Source organism: Psammomys obesus, unplaced genomic scaffold (genome assembly GCF_907164565.1).
Source record: "Psammomys obesus unplaced genomic scaffold, mPsaObe1.curated_primary_1811, whole genome shotgun sequence".
NCBI lineage: Eukaryota > Metazoa > Chordata > Mammalia > Rodentia > Muridae > Psammomys > Psammomys obesus.
The window spans coordinates 27,829,014-27,853,776 of NW_026592118.1; the positions used below are offsets into that span (position 1 = coordinate 27,829,014).

Sequence of the window (24,763 nt, forward strand, 5' to 3'; positions counted from 1 at the left end):
AAGCAGACTACAGTATAGAAGAAATCGCTTCGTAAATTTGTGACAAAGCAAGGCCGCACAGAGTGGTTCACTCTTTCAGTTCTCTGTGGTGTCAGGAAAATGAGGTGCTCAGCCCGCCATTGCTCAGAATTCACTGCGACAAATTCTGGGTGTATCCAGTCTTTGTAATTAGCTCTAAATAAAGGTACAGCAATTTAAGGGGAGACAATATGGTCTTGTGAACCACAGGAGTGCACAGGTTCTTTTATACTTTTGAGTGTTACGAAATGCTTGGTTTTTTGAGGGGTTCTAGCCATATGACAAAACTGTTTTTGTTTAGCCCTGGACCCATACAAGGAATTGTTAGGTGGTTTTTAACTTTACACATCACTCAATTTCCATTGTGCACCGATCCACAGTGAAGGCAGACTAGGAATCCTCCTGATAGCTCAGGGTGGCCCCTGTTAGCTGGATGAGCTACGCTAACTCACAAAAGCAGGTGCTTTGTATGATTTCCAAATTGCCAGCTTGAAGGAATGATTTGCACAGATTGCATTCAGGGGATAACTCACAGCTGCACAGATATTCTTCCACCATGGTCTCTCTTCCTCACTCTTGAGCTGCTGAGCACTGCCGTTCTCTTGGACCTGGGTGTTGCTGGGAGTGACCTCTGTGACTGACTGGCAGAGGTGACCCTGTGAGGAGTCCTGGCCTCTGAGCACTCTACTCTAAGGAACTTGGCTTGTGTTCTTCCTTATGGGCCCTCTGTCTGGCTGATGAGGCTGTGGATAAACAACTCTCCCCAGAGGGTCAAGGGAACACTGTGAGACAGCTGAGGCAAGGCTACAAGAAAGCAGGCAAACCCCTTCTGCTTCCTGCTTTTAAACCATCATAAATTCAGGTATCTGTGTTCCGTAAAAATCTAAATCTTATCCTTCCCAGTTCTTTGCCGCAATCCCAACTTAACATTCTTGAATAGGTTAGCCTGTGATAATTCTTACTTTTATTAGACTTTAAAGGATAGTACACGAATTACATTAAAATTAAGAAGTCTCTTGTTAATTAATTATACTTGGGTTTTGTCTCCATCTTTCATTAGCTATTTTGTATTGACTCGTATGATTTTCTTTGTATGAATTTTCCTTATAGGTGTATTCATTTTTGCTAAAGGCCTGTGTCCTGTGAAATACTGTTCACAAATTGCACACCATGATCTTATGTCGATCTCATAGATATGCCTTATAAACATTCAATAAAAGTATTATTTAAAAGTTTTCATTTTGCTTTTTTGTCTTATTGAATAACCTGAATGAACTTGAATGTTTGACAGAGTTCATCTAATATTTTGGTCTTTGTTTTTAAAAAGACATCCAGAAAGCAATCCAACTGATAGTTTTGCTTGGGTGGGGGACTTTGATTTTACAGAAGCAGTCATTTAGAATAGCCTCTAATTAATGAAGATTGTTTCATTTCATTGAGCAGTTTTAGATCAGGATACCCACAATATTTAACTATTCTGTAAGCTAGGAATATAGCTGTTGCTAAGTCTCTGGTGTCTAATACTGTATGTTCTATAACAGATATTTAAAGAGACATGGCTCATTTTTATAGAAAAGTATGCTATCCATCTCTTCTGTGACTATTTCTTCCTGCTTGGACCTTACATCCCTCGCTATCACTGCCTCCCCTTCTTGGCTTGCCTTCTGGTCAGCGGCCCAGAGCTGCCCAGTTCTCCTAGTTGTTATGGTCTACTACCACCACTGCCACACTGTTTCATGTTGAGTAATCCCATACATGGAGCAGATCCGGAGAAACAGATCTGCAAGAAGATGCAATATCCTATAAAACCAAGCAATTAACTATACTTGTTCAAAAGCCAAGCTAAGCAACACCCATTTTTTTTTTCCTTTCCCCTTCCCAGGAATAACAATCCCAAATAAAGTGATAGCTGCTGTGTGTTTATGGAGGGCCCAGGAAACAGATTAGCACACGTGGAATTGTTAACTTGCAAATGAAGTATGAAATAAATGATTTTTGCAGTTTTAGGCATAAGACGCTGAAAGCTCAAAATCCATGTGTGTTGAGCAGTGCAATGCAGATTCATACTGATCAAATGAATAGTAGTAGATATTAAATTAGCATAGCAATTTACTGACACTGAAAAATATCACCGTTCTACAGGTGATAATACCAATATGGCTTTAATTTAAAAAATTAAAGCTGTTTAATTTTATTAAACTGTGTATTCCATCTGTTTAAAGAATTCATATTTGAACTTAAAAGATGGTGAGGTTTATTATGGACTGAATTGTATCTTCCAAAATTGTATGGTGAAGTTCTAACCCCTACTTCCTCAGACTATGACTGTATTTGGAGAGTGTCCTTTAAAGAGAGAACTGAGGTGAGATCAAATGGGTAAATCTTAATCCAATTTGACTGGCGTCCGCTTGAGGTTAGAATACAGACAAGGACAGAGGGAAAACTGCAGACTTCAGTAACAAATGCAAGGACCATTTCACAGGCAAAGGGACACACAGCCACTCCCTAGCTCAGCATTCCCCAGGCGTGAGTGGTTGGGTACAAATCTCAGTAAGTTAGGTGTCCTTGGTTTAGAGTCTCAGCAGCATAGCGTGTTTTACATCCCACTAACCATGCAGTGAATACCGAAGAAAGCATGCCACACGGCGTGGCATCCAACACCACAGAGGAAATACACGTTTCCTAGCAAAGATGAGGTAGGCCCCGTTTCAAAGGGGGTCGGCCCTCTGAAGGTGTTGGCTTGTATAGTCAGAACTCTATCTAGAGTTCAAAAGGTGACTATGAAGTGTTTGAGGACTTCCATCCCTGTTGCTTCTCAACCTGCCGATGAGTAAAATATGTACCATTGTAGAAACAAACAAAAAAAAATTACCAAGTTGTTGGACTGTTAATTTGCCAAGTAGGAACACCCACCCCGTGAAGAATTGCGATGTTTTTCTCTGGTTGCAAAACGTGAACTTCCCACCCCAGGCCACACTGGACCCCTAACTCCAGGGCTTCCAGCGTTCTAGGCAAGCAACCACTCTACTGCTCTAAAGCTTTTCAACACTCTGCACAATTCCTTACTCCTTTTTCTAACTTTTCCGTTAGGCCGCTAAGGTACGAAAGAGGTAAAAATCTGGGTAGGTAGGCTAAACTGACCGTTCCCGTCTCTGCAGAAAGTGCTCGGCTCTCAACACTGTGCCAATCACACCCCTCAAAATGCATCCCTACGAGACTGAAACATCAGGTGCGTACCGCGATCTCGGTCACCGGTCTCCTTTGTCTCCCCGCCGCACACCTGCAGACCAGCCTCCGGCCAAGTTTGGCTCTCCCGGCCCCCGTAGGCCCCGCCCCTAGCAACGCTCCGGTTTGTGTTAACAACTGTAAGGCGCCGCGCTCCTCGCTCCGCCCTGGGCAGTAGCAGCCGCTGGATGTCCTCGGCCTTGCTGTGGCGGGGGCTTCGGCTGACCCGTCGGGGTCTTTCCCCTCCGTAGCTCAGACCTCGCTGCGTGGTCCCGCGGCTGGGTCCACGGGCTCCCGCCTCCAGCCATGTCCACAGTGGAGGCCTTGCCCCCGGCGGACGCCCCCGAGGCGAGGGGCAGAGCCAAGTCCAGCAGTCCCCGCGCCGTGCCGGTGTTTGGGACGGTGCACCGGGCTGAGGACAGGCAGGTACGGCCGGGCCCTGAGGCGGATGCGGGAGAGGGCGTGAGGCTCCGGGCCCGCTGGGTGGAAGGAGCCGCCCGTGGGAAGGAGGTGACGAGAGCCGGTCCGGTCCCTGGAGGCCCCTGCGGCTGGCGAGAGGGACTGGATGTCGTCAAGCATCCTGTCCGGGGACGCTAGTGCGTGTTCCTCCCGAAGAGAACACTGCTCTTGCAGTGTGGCCACGAAGGGAAGGAGTCGCTCTGAGTGACATTTGGTTGGATAACTACATCACTCTTATTTTGTGATGGGGTCTTTGTAGATTTGTTATAAAGGGGCGTTCCCTGGGTTTATTTCCTGCTCAAGTTCCCGCTGCCAGAGCTTGAATTCACTGGTAGGCAGATGCTTTATTGGACAGCTGGGAACCAAACTGATTTTCTTCATTGTGTTTATATTTGGTTTGGGGTTTGCTTTTGCTATAAATGTTCTAAAAAGTTGGGTCGAGGAGCCTCTCGGCCTTGCCTCACGCTGATGGTGCGGGGTGGGGGTGGAGGGACACCACTATGGGAATTCCTGCTGAGACTTCTCCAGTCTCAAGCTGCGTCAGGAGCTCTGCCTCGGAGAGTAACTTGTGGGCGGCCGGTTGACTGGGACTCCTTCGGTGGGAATTGGGTCGAACTCTCTGAGGACAGCCACACGTTTACGCACCAGCCCGCAGAGCAGCAGCACTTCTACAAAGAGAAAGGGGTGCCAGGGGGATTTACCTAATCCGTTTTGTGGAGGTATTCCTGCACAAGATCAGGGAAGCGTAAGCGACCACAAGTCTCCACTGGCTGGGAGGCTCGGCACGGCCACTCTACTCCTCAGCAGTGAACAAAACTAAGAAGTTGGTGAGTTTGGCTCTCGTTCGTTTCTTGGGCAAAGATTACATGAGACAAATGGGTTTAGACAAATGATCTTCCAACAGATCATTGCAAAAAAAAAAAAAAAAAAGAAGAACTAAAGAAAAAAAGGCCGTAACATAGCTGTACGTATATTGTGTTTGTTCCTGTCTTTCCGTTTATGAATATTCACAGTTTTAGAAAGCACTGGGGGGGGGGGGGACGCAATTTATACCTAAATATATGAAATAGAAAACAATAGGAGAAATTCCAGTGATCTCTCGTTCCTCTTGGATGTTTTGCTTTCGGTTGCTTTTACAAATAAGTGACTTTAAATCCACCAGGAATTAACTGTAGCCACTCATTTTCTTTACTCAGTGTGGGGCCCGGTGTTTCTAGTAATACTTAAGATGATAACCTTCAGCTCTCTGCTCAAGTCAGGAAAACAACAACAACAACAAAACGTTTGGACGCCTAACACTTGCAGTCTGTTCAAAGCATTCCACTTTTGCTTGTAGTTGAGACAGCTAACACACACACACACACACACACACACACACACACACACACACACACCAGCTGAGAAATCAAAGGCAAGTGATGATAATGACAGCGATTATGCTCTTACTGATGTCAATTATATTCAGTTTAAGGCCTAGAGACTTCTGAGTAAGGGTGCTAGATAGCCTGACTCGCATACCCTAGAATCTGCATGTCAGAAGAGAAATGACTCCTCAATATGTTTTCTCACCTCTACCCCCGCCTCCTCATACAAAATAAGCAAATAAATAAAACATAAAAACCTTTTAACATGTCAGTTGTAAAGACTATGGATAGCTTAAACAACTCACACAGAAAGCCCCATGTTCTGAAAATGGGACATACTCACTTTCACCCTCATTCTTTATGAAGGGAGTCAACTAAAGCTTCTAGTACTATTTGTCATTAAAATTTTAAGTGGCAGCTAAAGATTTTCTGCTATACAGATGCTGTTTTTTCTACCTATGCTTTTCTACCATACCTTTTGCTATGTTTTATTACAGACCTAAATTTGAAGCATTTAAATCAGCCTAACCTAGACACACAAACACACACATACACACACACACACACACACACACACACACACGGTTGGAGAAATTGACTTTTGAATATTGTTACCTAGAACAGAAAAAATATGCGGGTTATTTTGTACATATTTTTGTGTTCATGTATTTGCCTGTGTGTGCATGAGTGTTGGAGGGTGTGCACGCCTCAGCACCTGTGGGGAGGTCAGAGGACAACTTTCAGGCGTTAGCTATCTCCTGTCACCAGGTTGGTCCTGGTATCAAACTCATGTTATCAGTTGGAAGCAAGTACCTTTACACCTGAAACCATCTCTCCAGCCCTATTTTATACATTTCAAAGCACATTCTTCACTTATGCAATGAGTAGTGTCAGAATTAAAAAAAAAAAAAAAAACACTTTGTAGGAAGCAATAGCTACTGTAAGTATGCTTCAAACCACAACAAAATTTATTTTCAGAATGTTAGATCGTTCTAACATAAAATGGAATTATGGAAAATGTAGATTGTAAGTTTGAAGCCAGTAGTAAACACAGAAAATAGAAATTAAAATCTGGAATTTTAATTGTGTTCTTTTTCTTTGTTTTGATTTTCATAAATATTATATTTGAACATTCTAATTTTATTTTTATAAGAATTTTGACTCTGTCTACAATAAATGATTATTAAAGCTTTAAGAAAGCTATCTTTTTTTTTTTAGATTTCAAAAATATAGACTTCTACTAGAACTTAGTGATCAGCTTTTATTTATTTTATTTGGTGAAGTTGTTTTTCTTTTTTAAGTCTTGTGTTCTTCACCTGTGAAAGAGATTTAAACTGCCTGTCTCCTAGGATTGTTTTAAGAAAGATTTGTGAAGCATGAAGCACTATGCCCACCACACATTTTGTAAGGATCCATGTGGTTATTATTGATGGCTCCAATCATAAGTTTTCCTTTCTATTTTTGTTCTTGTTAAACTCTGATGATGTTTACAGGGTAACTGAACCTTTATAAAGTCTGGTTCCGTGGAGTTGTCTTTCGAGAAGTAGCCGGGACTACTTCTCCAGGGATGCTAGTGCTGTCAGTTACAGAGCCAATATCCCGCTCTCAGTGCGTTGTAGTGGCAGGGGGGTGTGAACAAGTTAGTTTCATAACTAAGTCCTAGAAAACTTGCCAGAAATAGTTTCCCATGTTTGAGATTACAAAACAATAGCAACAAAACAAAATCCCACCTCCCATCAACTAGGTTAGGTAGTGTTAATGTTATTAAAAAGAAGAGGCTCCAAGTGGAGCTTTAGAAGACCTTCTTGCCCTCTATTTTTGCTCTCTCATCACAGACACTCTCAGACCCAGGTTGCAATCCTTTTAGCCTGTCCATTGATTCACCTCTCTCCTCTGCACAATCTGCTGTCTTTAGAAACCATTTCACACTTTGTCATGCTTCTTCCTCCCCTGGACACACTTTCAGTTCCTGTCAGGATACTGTACCTTACCATATCTAGTAAAATTGCTCTAAAATTCCTTAACTTCTCTAGCTTTCACCCTATCCTATAAAAGCATCCAGTATTTCATAAGTGTTCCCCAAACCTACATGACTCTCACAGTCTTCTGCAAAAACATTTGGGAAAGACTGCACATATCTGGGCCTTACTGAACATTTAATCAGCTATCATCACTGGTGAGGGAACTTAAACTGTTCCCTCAAGCCCCACAAAAGCACCAGAATCACAGATCTGGTGCTATCCAAGCTCAGTGCTGACCCTGGAGGACCTCTCTCTGGATGTGATGCTCTGCTTGACCTCACCACTATGAGGACAAGATCTTCCTAGTCCTTTTCCGTAGCATCTTTAGTATAATACCCAATACAATGCCTAAGCACATAGAAGGGGCTATTAGTTTGAATGCCTACCCTCTTATCTTCTTGTGGATTTCTCTAACCTCAACCTATCTTCAGGTACTACCTCTCCTCAGACAGGATGTGTTTCCCACGTGTTTTTACCCTTATTTATCAATCTCTTCAAGAATGGGATAGTTTTAGCTTTGAATCAGGCAGCTTCTTACCTAATACCTTATGTTAGTCATTGCCTCATTTTTAGATGCTGTCCATTAGATTATGTGTTCTTTATGGGCAGAAACTATATCTTAATACTTCTCTGCCTTTCTCTGAGCTCCTCTACTCAGGGTTCAGAGTAGAAACCAGTCCTAGCTTATAAGCTCTTCTGTACTCCAATCACTCTGACCTTTTGGCTTCTCATCCTTTGCTAGGTGCTCCAGCCCCAGGCCTTTGCACGTTCTGTGCCCATTGCCTAGGCACTACCCCTTCCTCAGCCACAGCTCTAAGACTTTGCTAAAATGGTACCCTCTCTGTGAGTCAGTCCTTCACTGACTACTGGGTGTGAAATTATACCTTTCAAGCAAGCCAGCACTTTATAACCATTTCATTTTCTCCAGAACATTCTCCAGATATCTTACGCTGTCCTATAGAACTTACTGATTTAATGTCCCTCACAGTGTAACATAGCAACATCTGTCAGCAGATTTTGTGTCTTTCATTTTCATATCGTTAGCACCTAGAACTATGCCTGGCATGGCATGGGGAATCAATTTTGTGGTGGTTGTGATTAGTTGTCTGACTTACCCCAAACCTTCAGTTACTACATTAAGCCCACAATTCAGAAGCCTGTGCCCAGGTTTCCTCAGCTGTCTGGGTGCTCACACCATTCAGCAGCTGAAATATGATAAGCTTTGTTATTCAGAATGGGAAATGGGCTCCTCAGTTGGCAGCATGACATCACTGGAAACCTGTGGAGGAGCTCACCATCAGCCCCAGCATTAACCTCTGCTGAGTATTGCCTGTCCTGTATGATTCCTCGAGGCAGATGCTCATCCTCACCTTTTTTCCTACTCTCCCCTCTGCACTCCGTCACTTATTAGATCCTGCAGACTCAGCCTCCTGGATGTCTTATATTCGTTTACTGTGGTCTGTATCAGGTGCTGAAGTTAACTACTGGAGGTTTTCTACCTCCAATATAGTTCTCTCTAGTTGGGGCACCACACTGCACAAAAATAAATTATTTTATCATTGCATTCTGTGGCTAAGTCTTGTGGAAGACCACCCTAATCAGACAATTTAGTCCAAACTTGCTGTTGGGAGGGACTCATGCAGCATTGCTTATTTTTGCCAGAGAATGCAAGACTGGCACAAAAGCTTGATGGGGCAGGGTTTCGATGGTTAGAAATGGTTGTCAAGGAGAAGCATGAGGTAGGCTAGAGGCTGGGCACTGATATAATTGCAGTGGGAACCATGATTGTGCATTGTATGCTGGATGTTTCTTTGGGGGTTTCTCTGATTGGCATCGAGTGGAAATCAGGATGTAAGCAGTAGAGCAAGTGGAAGTCATTGACCAAACTTTGATTTTTCTGAGCAGGTTTCTGTACAGAAACCTTCTGGGGAATTTCTAGGTTGGGTCTGAGTTCTAGCTGGACTTCATAATATCAACACACAAGACTGGTCATTGTGCATTTATATATTCAGTCTCAAAACATTCAGTGGCCACCTGAGATCAGGACAGTGTTCCTGTCGTACCTGAAACGTAGAGCCTGACAATAAAATCTTTTGGAAGGCTAGGAAAGTAGAAAGGAAAAACTCTTTAAAAGTAATGTGTATATAGCACCATGAAGTGATGGTTCAAGATAAATAGAAAAAATATCTTTGCTGCTTTCTATTTCTTGTGAAGGTTATTTGTGGAAGAAAAATTGGATTAAAAAATGCACCAAGTTTTTGTTTCAATACGTTTGTCTAACCCTCAAAGCAAGTATTTCAAAAATTATAACACAAAAGGCTACTCTATTTGTTTGTAGCTATATCTGTATCATAAAATCTGAAAACACATGAGTTTGAAAAGACAAAGAGAAAGCTGAAGTAACCTCAGGTGGCAGACACTGTTAAAACTCCATATCTGCAAAGGCAAAATTCTGTTTACCAAACTCTTTGTTAATAGTAAATTTAACAACTTAATGGCTATATTTACAATGGAGGGGGGTCTCCACAGCCCTGCCACTGCCTGAGCTGCTCTTGGCAGTTGAGGGCTACTAGGCAGCTGAGAGTCCCTTTTCTTTGAGGGGTGGCCACTGGCATGTTACTCGTGCCGAGTCTGATAACCTCATAGCCCATGTCCATATGGGTGGCATAAACTGAACTCAGTAGGTTAGAAAAATAAAATAAAAGAACTGGAAGTAGGAAGGAAGATACAGTAGGGGAAAGGGAGTAGACAGAGTGGAGAGAGGGAGTGGGTACCGATATGATTAAGATGCATTGTATACATCTATGAAATTTTTAAGATGTATGTGGGATTATGGAAGGGGTAGGAAGGTGGGTGTGGTCATGTGTGTGCTTGATGTAATTTCTTTATTCCCATGCTGTGGAATTATAAGAGCTGTGTATTTTCAGAGTATTTTCAAGCCGATGGACCTCAATCTTATCATCAAACTCCTTGAAGAGGATGATTTGGTGAGTAACCTTGAGTAGAAGTTATTGCTATATCACTTAGAAACTCATCTTTCCCTGAACAGTGATAGGTATTCCCTCTAATGTAAGCCTTGTTTATCTCTCTTTATTGAAAACCTTCCCACTGTGTTTGCTTTATATTCAAGGAATTTGAATTTAGTATGAGAACCAATTTGTTTTCATAAGAAGGTCAAACCCATCCATGTTGGCTATAATCAGAAGTATCTGCATGAGGAGAGAAAGGATTGTCTGTCCTAAGCTAATACTTCAAGAGGAGAGAAAAGCTATCTATCCTGTCAATATTTCTTGCCAAATAGGACTGGAGAAGAGATATGGTAACAAAAGGTCATGAAGAAACCAATAGGAAATTGCTAATCCAAGCCAGGACATGTAAACATATTTACACATATACCTAGAGGACATGTCCTGAGAAAAATGATGAGAATCCAAAGAAAGTAGTATTTCTTATTTAAGAAAACTCAAAAAATATTGGAAAAAGAGATATAACTGTGTATACACACATGTCCATACACATTTTCCTAATGTTACCTAAGTATGGATAAGTGCCTCAGAGATAGCACCGACTGTAGAATTACCTACAGTCATTTTCAAAGATGAGTGTACAGTTTTAATAAATAGAAAATAGAGCGACTCAGAAGTAGCTACCCAAACAAAGTAATATGCTATGATCACTAAACACAGCCATTCACTATTGTTTTAACATTTTTACTTCTTTACACAGAAGAAAAATAAAACCCACCAAGAATAATTTATGTTTTGATGACTTGTTTCTGTGAAGTTTAAGTATCTAAGTTGCAAATATATCTGCATTAGAAAAAAAAAAACACAACTATGCGGAGATCCTATTAGTTGTTGTTGCTTTTGTTTTAAGACAGAGTGGAAAATATAGACAAAGCCAGTGTTCTTCATGAACAGTTTAATCTGAAAGGGTGTAAAGTCAGGCAGGAGAGCTCACTGGGTAAAGGCATTTGCTATGGAATGTGACTATTTGAGTTCAATCCCTAGAACTCACATGGTGGAAGGAAAGAGCAAACCCCTGAATATTGTCCGCTGGTGTCCTTACGTGTGCCATAGAATGCACGAATGTGCACACGTACATAGAGAATAAATTTCCAAATGTGCGCACACACATACAAAATAAGTGAATGTAAAATGAAAGAGGAAACATATGATTTGGAGGTTTTTTTAGTTGACCCATGAGTTTTGAAAACACATTACTGTGTAGATTTTTATTAACTGTACTCAAATTCTAGGATTCAGTGAACTCCTATACAGTCAGAATTGCCACTTAGATTAGAATCTGTGAGGCTTCACATAAAATTTTGTTTCAGTTTTTAGTATATTTTATGTATTTATCCATCACCAAAACAAAAAACTCTATTACTAGAAAGAGTTTATTTTCTTTTTAATAACTCATATCCATTACTGAATTCAGTTTTCATTAGCCTTTCTTGTTCTCTTTTCTTTATGTGATACATGTACATTTTCTTTTTATATAACAAATACTTTGTAATTTTAATGTGTCAATACACTGAATGATTTTTTTTTAATCTTAACCAATTTAATAGCACAAAGGAGTTAACAGACCATTTGTTTTAGGACTCAGAAGAAAAACAACTTAATTGTATCAAAAAACTGGTGTGCTGTTATCAGAACGGATTTGTATCCTTTCTATATGTGTGTGTTCATTTTATTCATCTGGAAACTCTAGAAAACGTACTAGAATCCTTCCCATTGCCATGGTAACAAGGGGTCACAAACCATATAAGTTTATTATCTGATAGTTCTAGAGATCAGAAGCTTAGTTCATCTCCCTTGGTTAATGTCAAGGTGTCAGCAGGAACTGGCTCTTCTGAAGATTCAGGGAGGAGGTGAGGGGGCTCATTTCCTGGACTGTCCACCCTGCTTCCTGCATACCGTGGGTGTATGAACTGGCACCTCCCACTGGTATCATCTCACTCGCCCTCTTCTCTCCGACACTCCTCTCTTCCATGTCCCCTTAAAAGGATCCTAATGATTAAAACTTAACCTATCCTGTCTTTGTTTTTTTTAATATTTTTTTTCTATGATAAAACACCATAACCCAAAGCAACTTGGGAATGAATGGATTCATTTCAGATCACAGTTTACAGTCCATCACGAAGAAAAGTTGGGGCAGGAACCTGAAGGTAGAAACTAAAGCACAGATCATGAAGGAACACTGTGTACTGGCTTGCTCCAATAGCTTGCTCACTTACCGTTCTTGAATAACTCAGGACCACATGCTTATTGATTGCATCACCTGCAGTGGGCTGGGCCCTCCCAGATCAAGCATTAATTGTGAAACCGTCACACAGACTTGCCTGTAGACCAGTTTGTGGAGGTAGCTCCTTAGTTGTGGCTCCTTGTTCCCAGGTGATGCTAGCTTGGCTCAAGTATCCCCTTTACCCTATGTCTGCTCTCATCTCCTCTAGGTTTTGTTGCTTTGTTTTATTTTGTTTTGCACTTTACAGACCTGACTTGTATGCCAGATCCCATTTGTGTGCTGATATAAGTCAGATTCACCAGAACCTCCCCCACCCCCCAATAAAGACCATATTCACCTTAGGGCTCAGGAAAGCCACCTGAGGTCCCTACTAAATCACCCTTTTGTATTGTATGTTCAATTGAACACATTTCTCTCTGGCCTGGTGAACTAGGCATCAAATTACACCTCTTTCACACCCAATTCCCTCAGTAATGCCTGTCTCTCTATTGTATTCCAGTCCCTGCTATTTGTGGGAACTTGAAGCAGCAATAACCAAGTGTCCCTAAATAGCTCGTGAGTCAGTCCTTTGGGAACTGGTTCTTCTCACCTTACCTCAGATGATGCAGCTCTTTCTCAAAGAAGGATAGTCACATTGCTCAGCTTCTCCACATCCACACCGCTCAGGCTGAACCCATCCACTCCCGTGTCCCATACCTTGTCAACCAAACTGTGACACGCTCTGTCATTAATCATTTAAAAGGATTTCCCAACTCAAGTAGTTCAGGTACTGAGTATGACATGGTTATCATTTTTTCTATTATTAAGACTTCTGTTATTAAGGCCATTTTTAAGACTCCTGTCTATATGCTGAATGACAGGTTTTCCTTCTCTATTAAAGCTCAGTTCTGAAGGATGTCTTCTATCATGTCGACCATGTTATCTTCCCCACTGTTCATTGTTAAAGCATGTTAAATCATGGATTTTTCCTTCTTTATTGAAGGTCAGACCCAAAGGATATCTTATGTCACTCCCAACATGTCCTTTCTCACTGTGCCTTGTTAAGGCCCCTATCTGTATGTTGGATCATGGCTTTTTTTTCCCTTCATCATTTATCACTTATCATTTATCACTTCTGATTTGTTAGTCTTCTCTTCACTGTTGGATTCTTCCCACAAGTTCTAAGTTTCTGGAGTCCAGGAAGGGCTGTCTAGTTCAGCTCTAGCTTATCCTTTGTTACCTTCCATCTCCTCTTCATGATTTATGGCTCTTGGCTGATTCCTATCATTTCCAGCTGCTTGGAAAGCCTGCTCTAGGAATTACTCACCACATCAGAAGCTAACATGGAGGGTGATAGCTAACATGGAGGGTGATAGCTGACATGGAGAGTGATAGCTGTATCCCTTCCCACTGCAATTCCTCCTTTGAGCTGCTGTGTCTGCCTCTTTTACACATCTTATTACATATAGCAGTAGACAGGCAGAGGTTACCACAGCTTGATTACAGTCTTGACGACAGACTGCCATGCAGTCTCTAGTCCTTTGAACTGTTTTCAGAATGTCTGTGTACTCGGGCATGGATCCTACTCACCTAGGTACTCCACCATCCCGTACTACATAAAAGAAGGTGACCAAACCGGGACTCCCCCCAAAGATGTTCCATTGTGAGACAGCTCAGCCTTGGCTTGCATGTCCTGCCATATGTCAGGGAGCATGGAACTACCACTACAGCAAGGAAGGCACACCATCCCTTACCACATGGAGAAGAGAGCCCATACTGAGATTGGCCTCCATAGATGCCAATCACACAGGGCAGCACCCATATAATCACACTGTCCCAACTCATCTTTGCTTCCACCTGTCCTTGTTCAGGCACCAATTGTGTCTCATGATTTTTTTTCCCCCTGGGGAGTCATGAACAGAACCTATGTAACCCAGATAAGACACTGGTGGCAAACCAATAACAGTTCTACCCAAGTCTAATTTAGTGACCCGTTGACTGTATTGCCGCTACTTATAGGAGCACAGATAAAAGAAAGATCCATCATTTAGCAATGAGCACTCATAAAGCTACATCCTTGACGCTCATCTGCAGCTCCCCCAGTCATAATTGCCAGCCTTCCAAGGCTTGTAAGGCTCTTTACCTCCTGAGGCATATGAGTTTTTTCTAGGAGCAGATGCTTCAATTCAGGAAAAGTTGCTGCATAATAGAAGTTAACAGAGGTGTGCCCTCTCCCTCCCTAAAAAGCTCCTGCAAGGAAGCTAGCAACAAGAGGAAGCAGGGCAGCCAGGGGCCTGTGGCCATAAGCACTGTGATCTCCTAGCCATCAAACAAAATCAAGGAAATTTGGGTTTGTATTAGTCACACTTAAAAAAAAGAAGGTGAAATAAAATGTAATTATTTGAAGTTGTAGAAGAAGTTCATTTTGCTATTATGTCAGCTTTAAATGAGAAATAAAATCGCAAACAATTTAATGCTAATTAGGAAAAAATGCATCTGAGAAAAATAAAGTATTACATTAAAATAAGATTTTATCTGTTTGTGTTGTAGTAAGTTTAAATAAAGGTCTCTGAGACAAAAAAATGTTGCTAAAAGTATAGTTATACACTATTCTCTTTACACGTTGAGCTAAATAAAATTTAAGAAAATTGATGGAATTTTGTAAACTTCCTAGAGCAAAGTTCTATAAAAATATGTTTATAAATTAATGGTAATTTTATTTCTTAACAAAAGTATTAAAGCCTCTAAGAGATTTGTCACAGATATTTAAAATTCTGAGTCTGTGTGCAGAAAAAATTGAAAAACAACCCTCTTTTGTTGATCCTGCATCTGACATCATAAAATTGTTTGGGTAAGTTGTTTTTCTTTAACCTTTACTTTGTACTGCTCTATGCTCTATTTTGTATTGCAAAGATCTTAGCGATATAGTATATCAGAATAATATAGAGCTAAAAAGCAAAACTTAAACCAGTTAGTGAGAGGATTTGAGCACTTACTATTTCAAATGTTCTTACAGTCTCAGATTTCTACAGAAATTGTAAGCATATATAAAGTAATTTCTTAGAAGTAGTCATTCTCATATGATTGGTAAGCAACAGATTAAACCAAAGGGCTGTAGTATTTTGAGAGTATCTTTAAATAACGTTGTAAGCACCCACACCCCCCATAACATATAAATTTGCTTCTTTGCTGCCACATAGTGGCTGATCTAGCTGTATGTGTAAATACAGATCAATAGTCTATAGAAGAGACTTGTTAAAGTTGGAAAGAAATCATTTAGATAATTTTATCTCCTAAACCTATCTATCAACTTAATGTTTGAAATAGCAAAGTGACACTATTAGTAGGACAATGTATATATACAGGGACACTCCAACTCAGATTTAGCAGCAGTAAAATAAAAATCATATAGCCATTTGCATTTGATTCTTTGATATCATACTAAAATAATGAGAAGCAGCTTACCAGCAACCTATACCTGGTCTTACTTTTTAATAGAGATTCTGTAAACAAAGAAATAAATGATTGGTCTAGTGCTTTCAGAGAACTAACTGAGTTTTCGTGTTGCTCTGAGACTGTGTTTCAGGCAGCCCTTTCAAGTATGGGGCCTGTCAGGATCTAAAGACTGGCCTCACAGCCGTCCCTCCAGCGTCTGCTCTATACAGCTGGCTCTCAGCCTGTAGAGTGCCTCACTGTAACTTTACAAATCTTTTTAATTGTGCTCTTCCCTCCCCCCCCTTTTTTTGAAATTATTCACATTATTAATTTTTTTTACATTTCAAGTTTCCACCTATATTCGGCATTTCACTACACCTAATCCTCACATGGCTGTCTTTCAATATGTTGGAGATTAAAACATTCAAAATACATCATACTTTTCTGCTTTGGTCTCTAGTTGCTTTTTTTCATTATATCAGGAGCACATTCTTCTTTCCTGTATAACCTTTTGGGTTGAACCTCCTACCCTAATACTTTATCCTATGGAAGTCTCCTTTGGTAGAAAAAAAATGTAAAAATGGGTCATGATATTTAGAATTTCAATTTTGAGATCTTTAGCTATCCATCAGTCAACTATATGATAATGTTATTTGTTTTGAATTTAATTATAAAATAATAGGAATGAGTCCCCAGGGGAATTATAACATTGTCTCTTTGTAGCTTTTTTTAAAATTCAAAGTAACTTGTGTATTCTGTATTCACATATGATTGTTTTCAATGCCACTTTCCAACTATTTGGTAAATGTTTTGAAAGCCATGAGTTGGAAGTTGTATATATAAATATGTTATACTTCAAATAACACAGGAGATTCCAAATGGCCTATAATTTGTTTTAAAAGTAATTTTTATCTGTCCTTTAAAAAGTTTAGTATGATGACATGGGATTTATAAGCTTGTTCTTTTCTGATTTATAATATTTTCAGATAACTTTAGTTATAGTAACTGAATTGCAATTTTAATATAATTAATATTTTTAAAGTCAAATTAGTTATTGTTCCCAAAAGTATTCGGTTCTTTTGCGAATAGTTCCTAATCTAATTAATAAGGAGTAGGCACTGACCTTTGGAAAAAGATAGTTATTTGATTTCAGCTATAATTCACTATGACTTTGCCCTCAGAAAGATGATTTGTAAATATATTATTAATAGTGAAGTAAGGTTACTTTCTTATCTCATACCTTTTATATCTCTGTCTCTTTGTTCTTATGAACATGTTTTGTTTTCTCTCTAGCCTGTTAGAAAAACAATTTCTTCCTGCTTGTTTCTTAGTTCTCTACACTAAAGAATAAAATAAAGTAATAGAGAATATCCCCATTTTTTAGAAAACAAACATTTCCTCTTTTATAATTTATGTATCAATGAAGGAATCCATGACAAATGATTCTGACATTCTTCATTCTTATTGAAGCTTGCCATTTTTAAAAAAGAAAGTATCGGATGAAATAACTTATACTGAAGATACTGCTAATGCAATTGCATTTCTGGGTAAGTTAAGATTTCCTTAGGTGGGGAATATAAGATGACAGGACCAATATGAGGGAAAGAGTGTATCTGCTTTCACTGTTTTCTTAATGGTATCCTCCACACCAAGATTCCCTCTTCCCTTCTTTTCTAGTTGAGAATTATCATGGTGTACTTGATGATAATTCTGGAGTTGTTTGTCCCTGAGGTGTTTCATAATATTAGCAAGGGACTCTGTTCCTTATGTTGAAACACTGGCTTTTACTTCTTCCACTTATTCGACTTGATATATAGTATAATTACATGTTTGATCACTTTTCTTTAATTCTTTGAGAGGTTCATATACCATCTTTGGATCCTATTTATTCCTCACCCAACTCTTCCTAGATCTAACCCCAACTTTGTGTTGCCCTTTTCCCCATCAAAACAAATTGGTGCTGCCCAAGTGTTGTTGAACGCGTGGTCTTTTACTGGAGCGTGCACTCTTAGAGAAACCAGTCTCTCAGCAGCTCCCAATTGCCAATAGCTAATAGCTAGGGGAGGAAATTCATGCCCAACTCCGATCAAGAATATGTGGTGTAACACAAGACAGTTTTTACATTTGAGTTTTTGGGTTGAGTTGCTGAAACCGTTGAGTACTTCTTTCTTCACTGCATGCTCCAAACTGCAAAATAAAATCAAATATGAAAAATGTCATAAAAGACTATGCATTTATATATATATATGGGTTATTTTTTCATTGTTTTTAGGAATAGGAAAATAATGTCCTGAGAAATGAGATCATATGATAAACCATTCCTGGGACATGATGATTTTCAAACACATGCTATGATAAATTTGTAGTTACTAATTAATCACTTTATTTGTAAAAGACATTAAATGATTGATAAACTTGTAACTGTTTGCCTAAGCTACTTTCCAAGCACTATACTCCATACAAAAATATTTTAGAGGGTGAACTAAAGTGAATAAAAAGCATTTTATTTTTAACATTAAATACTAATTATAATTCTTTTACAGCTAAGTTTCACCTCAACTGTATTTACTCAGAGAAAGCTTACTAAATTTCATCTCAAACACTAGATTAAAATATCAGAAAGTAAACATAGAGAATTCTTAAGAATCATGCAGGTTCAGAAGTAATGGGAGATTTCAATTCTGTCACTAGTGGAAAAGTTAAATGGGAAGCCATTCTAAAAAATGACTTGGCTAATATTAAAAAATATATTTTTTTGTTGGTAGCATTATTTTTAAATGTTCCCATAGGCCCTGCTTTCTAGAGTGTTGCCTTCTGGAAAACTGGCAGACATTCTAGAATAATCCATGACCTATGTTCTGATTATTCTTTGCTTACTGACAGTCTGTTAGTAAAAGCACATGACTTTGCCACTGAGGACAGTATGAACTCTTAACTCCTTCTGAATTCCCTTCACTAACAATGTAGTGCAAATACTGCTCTTTTTCTGCTTCTTTTAATTACTAGAAATGTAACATAAATGAAATTACATAATATGAAGTATTGAATAAAATATGTTAATGACCATTACTAATAACTTCAGGTTCTACCATGTATCAACGATTGTTAGGGTTTCTTCTAAATGCTGTGAACATATTTCTGATTCAGGAGAAGAGCTCTGGAAATAAATAAGGGAAAAAGTTGATACTCTGCCTTAAAATGATGAAGTAGGAAGCCTTAAGAAAGAGTCCTAATTTGTGGGAACGGAAAGGATGGAGAAGCAAATGAGAAAGTTTCCCATACTTCATGTTTGGCTAGCTTAGTTGTTCCTCTTGCCTATCATTATTGTTTTTTACAGTGACATTCTAACTCCAAATGAAGCTCCAAGCATGATGTGTAAGGCGATGTTCTTGACATTATTAAGGGTCAGCTTTCTGGAGGAGATGAAAGCTGGGTGAGGCCTGCCTCTGCTTCACCCTGTTCCCATGCTTCCTCTCTCATTGTCCACACCACCGGATGTGACTGTGACACTAGGGCCAAATGAAAGCCCCTGCTTAAAGGGGTTCTTTGCTCTTTATGCTTAGAGAATCCACCCTGGTCCAGGTTAATCCTAAAGCTGCTTCTGCTGACTCTAGTTGTCCTTAGGTGTCCAGATGGCTTGGGTCCTTGCAGAGTCCTGCAAATTATCTTCAGATTCTCTTGGGGAATGCAGTCTAGCTTGAATTATTGAGTTAGCCAAACTGACCTCAGTAGCAGTATAGATATGGCTGAAAAGAAATGCTGTGCCCTTCATCCTCACCCAGAAAATCTGAACATAGAATTATTCCCTTTGGGGCAAAGACTGCCCCAGATTCCTCTCTTCTAATCTGCCAGCAAGTTGAAAGCAAAGCTAATATGGAATTTTAAGGAAAGAATACAGTATAGAACACAAGTATTTGAGTCTAGTTAGGAAGAATGCTAACCTATATTTTATCAAACAGTAACTATCACATGTAGCTCTTAACTATGCTAAACTTATTCTCAGCCCTTGTCTCATATGAAATCAATCCTTGACAGCATTCTTAAATGTAGTTACTATTATGCCTGTTTTACAGATGGGAAAACCAAGGTACTAGTTCACACCGAGGGTATGTAACAGAGCTAGAATTTAAACTTAGCCTGGCTCCAGTATCTGTATTGTTAGTATCATCATGTTTGAATTATATAAGGATAGATTCAGGGTATCATGTAGACACGTATGAATATGCACATATGCTCACAAATACTTACTATCATGCACTCTATCACCTCATTTCACCCAATAGTAGAACATATGTGAGATGATGACCCTATAAATCAATCATTGGGCCAAAAATTTCTCTCTCTTATTGATGGCATAATTCACCATAGTGCAACTCATTATCCACGTTTCTGGTGATGATGGTATAAGCATCACCAGATATTCGAAAATACAGCAATATAGTTACATATAGTGCATAACGCTTGGTAAGTGACAGTCACTTTTCCTGCACTACACAGTTACCATGTTTTATCATCTGGAGTGTATTTCCTACTTAACTCTTTTTTAATTAACTGTCAAACAGTATGCTGTTTGCCAGCAGCAACCTTCTACATCTTACAGTTACTCTGTATCTCAGTTGCTCTGTTCTCTCTTGTATGTAATTTAATAGCATGTTTGAGTAAGAGTTCATATAAAAATAGCAAGAAATGTTTCAGAAAATGCTCCCATAGGAAGTGATGCATGTTGTATATATGGTCACACATGTAAATATAAGACCCAGTGTGAACATCTGATGAGATCTTAAAATAATTATCATAATGTCAGTATTGTATGCTTACATTTAAAAATAAGCTTATAATAAGTTATTACATTGCTCTCCTTTATCCTCTGGCAGGTAAATTAATGGAAATACCAAGTTCTAAATTAAGGATACAAATTTGTAAGTGTATTGTTGACTTCTATCACACAGAATCATCAAAAAAGCACATTCCAGGTAAAGTTTTCATTGATCTTTCAATGAATGATAACTTTGGAAACAAAAAATATTTTTCATCTCATATTTCACTAAACTTTGAAGACACAGGGGTTCTTGGTTTTAATACGTAAAAATAAAAATTTTGCATGTCTTTGAGCTCTTTAAAAATTGTATAGTATTATCTTTTAGTTTGGAAGTTTACATCAAATTTTTATCTCGATGGTAAATATTTATGACCCGCTTAATAAAGGCTTAACTAACTAAGTTTAATTGTTACCAGTAGTATTGCTTAGCATTGTAAATAAAACTATTTTAACCATAATATCAGTCCACCAAAGTAGATACTAAATTAATAATCCTGGTGCCACTCTGTTATGTTTGTGGAGAACTCTGTATGCTATATCTAAGAAATCTTAATACATACTGATGAGTAGATTATATCAAGCATTAGCATTGTGGGGATATAATGTTGTTTCAGACATACTCTTTTTTTACTTTTAAATTTTTTTGTTATTAGTATTTATTACAATTTATTCACTTTGTACCATAACTGTAGTCCCCTCCCTCATCTCCTCCCAGTCCCGCCTTCCCTCCCTCTTCCCCACCCTGCCATGTCTCTCCTCTAGTCTACTGATAGGGGAGTTTCTCCTCCCCTACTATATGGCCCTAACCTATAAGGACTGTCAGGATCCTCTTTCTCTTAGTAGGGTATCCACATGGAGACTGAGCTGCCATGGGCTACATCTGAGCAGGGGTTCTAGGTTATCTCCGTGTGTAATCCTTGGTTGATTCATCAGCCTCTGCAGGACCCCCTGAGCCCAGATATTTTGAGTCTGTTGGTCTCCTTGTAAAGCTCCTGTCCCCTCCAGGTCAGACATACATTTATCGTCATTGATTATATAATATGCAATCAATATAGTGAGGGAGAGAATAAATAAATAATACTTTAAAGTTATGTCCTTTTAAATAGATAAAAGTAAGTCTATGGTAGTCTAGAAATTTATTACTAAGGAGAACATGAGAGGGCATCTGAACTAATGAAATTCATAGATTATTAAATATGCAGTGTAAAGTCTCAGATAATAGACTGGAGAACTCAGTGAATGTAGACACTGAACACTAAAAGCAACAGGGATCAGACAAACAGGCCTGAAATTCACTGAGTAGAAATAAAAATTGAAACTGTCAGTGGCTGAATTAATTAGTCAGGAAATAATTCACCTACACAGCAAAGGACCACGAAGAACACTTTGGAGATAATGTGATCCAAAGGATTAAGGGAGGTTCAAAAAGGGGCTGAACGTTGTTGCTTCTACCATCTTTGAGATCCTGTGTATGATGCTGAGACCCGGCTGCCCAGCTTCTGTTGTGCTGTGACCTGAACAGGCTGCAACAGAGAACAGTTATGGAGAGAACGGGAACACCCAAAAGCTGGAAGAGGCAAAAGGGAGAAAGCCAGAGCATTGGAGAGAAAGCAACAACTTCAGGGGAAACCTAAAAGGTCAAATGATAGAGAAATTATGAGCAAGAAACAATGTAACCAATCCGGAGAAATGTTAAACCGGATTCTAGATTTTATCCTGAATAAAAAATTTCTCCTGGAATAAAGCATGAGAAAGCTGTATTGTAGAGAAGTATACGTTGGCCTTTCATCTCCAAATGTACCCTCCAAAGCTCATCTTGCTCACTAGAAGAATGTCAATGTCAAAAGAGGAGCCATATATATAAATGTAAGGAACACACACACACATAAAAAAAAAAAAAAAAAAAAAACATTATCTCCAGTAAAACATGGAGGGCATATAATGATGAAAAACCATATATAGATAAGCAAAGCGGGAAAGCCTAAATGACTCTGCCAGGCAATCAGAGACACACAATAACACGTAGTTGAGAGAAACCTTATAAATGTCAGATGTGTGGTAAAGCCTTTGGCTGTTCCATTACATTTCTAATACATGAAAGAAGTTGCTCTGGGGAGGAAGTCTGTGGATGTAAGCAATGTGCATGAAATTACCCTGGAGAGAAACATCATGCATGTGAGCTATGTGAAAAAGTCTTCAGTCATCCATATTCCCTTCAAATGTGTGAAAGAACACACTGGGGAGAAGCTGTGTGTGTGTGTGTTTGTGTGTGTGAGAGAGAGAGAGAGAGAGAGAGAGCACTGTGGTAAAACACATTGTGATTGTCACAACAGTTGTGTCAAATACATGAAAGAACATGAGAGAAACCTGTATATGTAAACAATGTGGAAAATCCCTAAATGGTTCAGGACCCTTTGCATATTTGAAAAGAATCCTTTCATGTTTAAGCACTGTGGTGAAACCTTCAGCAGCTCTACTTTTGAACACACACACTCCAAAAAGAAATTCTCAGTTTTGTAAACAATGTAGAAAAGCCTTCATTCAACCCAGTAACTGTTATACTCATAAAAGAACTCACACTGGAGCCCTAACAATATGCACAGGAAGTGTTTGTTATCAGATAGCTGACTTTGCAGGACCCATGAGAATGGCAAAAGCAGAGAACTTGTATTAATATAAGTTGTATGGAACAACTCTAGTTATCTTGATTAATTCACAGATAAAATATGCAATGGTGAGAAACCCTGGATAGAAGAAACACGCAGTCTATTGTCAAGCCATGTTAAGGGTTACTACTGTGCATCATGTCAGTTGTCACAAGTCATGTCAATGTCCCATGAAAATGTTTAGTGTAGAAACAGCCTATCAGTATACTAGGAAGAGCCTGAAGCAAAATAATTGATGTAGCATCTTCTATAAAAACACCCATCCTGAAGGAAATGTACAAAAGTGTTCAAAATGTTCAACTAATTTTTTCTAATTTAATTTGTGCTTATCAGTGAAAGAAACGTAAAGACTACCATGTATGTACTGATGAAATAATGTTTAATGAAGAAAGGTGGTCTTGGTATCAGTGCTGAAGAAGCTTCTGTAAAGATGGATGGAAAATTCAAGCTAATGTTGTACCTGGAAAGTTGTAGTTAATGTCTGAGGTCTATTGACAAAGGTACAGCAATATGAAAGGATCCTGAAAACAGAAGAGTCATTTCAGAATGAAGCAGGGACAGTTCATAAATACAGGCTTGAAAATAGAATTGAGAAGATAAAGAAAACAAAAAGATGGGGAACAGCTTAACTGGTAACAAAAGGAAAGAACGGTTATTTGGGTTTGTTATTAGCTTTAAGATATGGAAATGAAGTTTTTAGGCAGAAAAGCTAAAAGCTCCTAAGTGGGAAACAGAGAAGCAAAACCCTCTCAGTATACATGAGAAGGTGTAATTAAGAACAGACGCTTAGAATTGACTCAGCAAAATAGACATCTTTTTTAAATAAGATAGGGCTAACAAGATGACTCAGTGGGTAAAGGCATCTACTGCCCAAGCTGGCAACCTGAGTTCAAACCCCAGGACCCACTTAGTGAAAGACCTGGCTTGCAGGTTGTCCTTTGACCTCTATACACATGCCATGACCCACATGGGTCATGACACTTATTGCCACAGACATGCACCAAAAGAAATAGGAAGAATAAAAATAAGAAAGAAATATCTTAAAACTTTATTTAAAACAAAAAGGAAGACAATATTGAATGAGATAAGAGAGAGAAGATTGGAGGTGCAGGGGAGTGTAAGCTTGACGTGATCAAACTGTGGAAGCAGGGAATTGTAGACATGCTCTTACTGCCTGTTGCTCAGTTAGTTCCCAGTGATGGGCATGAGCAGGAAAGTCCTCAGTAGAGTGTTTGGGAAGCACAGAGTCTTGGAGGCAGGGATTAGGTCCATGAGCCTGGATGTTACTGTGTCCTTTTATAGAAATATAAGCTCAGTGGGGAAAAAAGTGTATAAAGCACTTGGGGCATCAATATCAGAGAGTTATGCAATTAAAGTAATGAGTTGGGAACATTTTTTTATCCTAGGAAAACACAATAAAACAGTGTGAAGGACAGTAGAGTATAATTTCTATATGGAAAGTGCTACTAAAATTATATTCACACATTAAAAATATCAACAATAAATATATTGAATGTCAAAATTATC

At 39.1% G+C, this 24,763-nt stretch overlaps 1 protein-coding gene across 1 annotated transcript in view; it reads left to right on the forward strand.

Moving 5' to 3' along the window:
• The first annotated feature begins 3,487 nt into the window (after positions 1–3,487).
• Positions 3,488–24,763, forward strand: part of Cfap69 (cilia and flagella associated protein 69) — a 61,269-nt gene continuing 39,993 nt past the window's right edge. Inside the window, exons 1-6 of the mRNA XM_055612774.1 lie at positions 3,488–3,669; positions 10,015–10,074; positions 11,692–11,754; positions 15,058–15,167; positions 17,222–17,298; positions 20,626–20,724. Of these exons, the coding sequence (XP_055468749.1) occupies positions 3,550–3,669; positions 10,015–10,074; positions 11,692–11,754; positions 15,058–15,167; positions 17,222–17,298; positions 20,626–20,724 (529 nt within the window). The 5' untranslated portion in view covers positions 3,488–3,549. The remainder of the gene's footprint in view (positions 3,670–10,014; positions 10,075–11,691; positions 11,755–15,057; positions 15,168–17,221; positions 17,299–20,625; positions 20,725–24,763) is intronic.